Raw genomic sequence first — 1,449 nt, forward strand, 5'->3', positions numbered from 1 at the left:
TGCTTAAGGGGCCCGCGGCCCCTTCCCCCCGGTCCCCCTCCCCCCCCGCCCCGCTACCGCGTCTCCTGGGCTCCCAGCAACTGGCTCGAAGAGCTTCCCTCACCCTGAGGAACAGCCCGCCAGCGAGGAGACGCGAGCCGGGCGGGAGGCACAGAGGAGACACCGCATTTTTCTAAAAGGCAAGAAAGAAAGGAAGGAAGGAAAAACATAACCCGAGCGGCGCAGAGTGGACTCTGGTCCCGAGGAGCACGGTCGGGCGCCGGAACGTGGACCGAGAGACACCGGAATGCAAACAAAGCTCGCGGGCGCCTGTGCAGGGCTCGCGGGGAAGCCCAGAAAGGTTGTTTTATGATGGCTTGAGTGCGCGAGTGTGTGCAGGAGAGCGAGGCTGCCAAGTTTCTCTCTCCGGTTTCGTTATTTGTGGAGCTATGGTTCTCTCATGAACCAGCGGAGGCGTGGGGGCTCGTGCTGTGGTGGGCACCTGTCTCTCATTTTTTTATTTTTATTTTTTCGGGGGAGGGGTGTAACTCATCATGTCGAAAGTGATCCAGAAGAAGAACCACTGGACTAGCAGGGTTCACGAATGCACTGTGAAGCGGGGACCCCAGGGCGAACTGGGGGTGACCGTGCTGGGGGGCGCGGAAAACGGGGAGTTTCCATACGTCGGAGCCGTGGCGGTGGCCGAATCCGCGGGGCTTCCCGGCGGCGGCGAGGGCCCGAGACTGGGCGAGGGGGAGCTGATCCTGGAAGTGCAGGGGATCCGGGTGTCCGGCTTGCCCCGTTATGACGTGCTGGGAGTCATCGACAGCTGCAAGGAGGCCGTCACCTTCAAAGCTGTCAGACAAGGTAAGACGGGGTGCGTCGACCCCAGAAGAGGGGGGCGGCCTGTAGTTTGTCCCCTCACCTCGGTTTCCCACTTCTCTCCTTGGAGAGCAGCGAAGAGGAGGCGTGGAGGCCGTGCGCCCTGTGGTGGTGCAATACACAAAGTTGTGGGGAGGTCTCAGGTCGTTTGCCCACCTGCGTTCGGAAGGGGGGGTTGGGTTTGTGCAGGGAAGCGGGAAGATGTTTCTCAGGCCAGGTTTGCCAACCTGTTATCTCGGCTGCCAAGCGCCCCGCAGCCTCGCCTGTGCCTGGGGGAGAGTTGGGGAATTGAGGCAGGGAGAGGTGGACGCGGCGCGGGCTCTTTGGAGCAGGATGCGGCGGTGCGGCTGCTGGCGTTGTTTTGCCGCTAGTCAGTTTGCACACCTGGTGAGTGGGTACGCAGGCGGAGCGGGTCTGTGGTTTATTGGACCAACTCCATCAAAAAATCGCCTTCACTTGGCAAAGCCTCCAGGTGGGCTGGAGCACGACCCTCCGGCGTTGCTCAGCCCGCCGCCCGAAGAGCCTGCGTTCGCCCCACAGCTGGGTGACGCATGTGTCTCCGCGGGGTGGCCCAGCCCCAGGCCTGGG

The 1,449-nt window shown here is 62.7% G+C and overlaps 1 protein-coding gene across 16 annotated transcripts in view; it reads left to right on the plus strand.

The window, feature by feature from the left end:
• The first annotated feature begins 27 nt into the window (after positions 1-27).
• Positions 28-1,449, plus strand: part of MAGI1 (membrane associated guanylate kinase, WW and PDZ domain containing 1) — a 794,937-nt gene continuing 793,515 nt past the window's right edge. For all 16 annotated transcript variants that reach the window (XM_006160376.2, XM_027776543.1, XM_027776544.1 and 13 more), the window contains exon 1: positions 28-846. In XM_006160376.2, coding sequence (XP_006160438.1) covers positions 534-846 — 313 coding nt within the window. In that variant the 5' untranslated portion in view covers positions 28-533. The remainder of the gene's footprint in view (positions 847-1,449) is intronic.

This window comes from Tupaia chinensis, unplaced genomic scaffold (assembly GCF_000334495.1).
Source record: "Tupaia chinensis unplaced genomic scaffold, TupChi_1.0 Scaffold000682_1, whole genome shotgun sequence".
Classification (NCBI taxonomy): domain Eukaryota; kingdom Metazoa; phylum Chordata; class Mammalia; order Scandentia; family Tupaiidae; genus Tupaia; species Tupaia belangeri.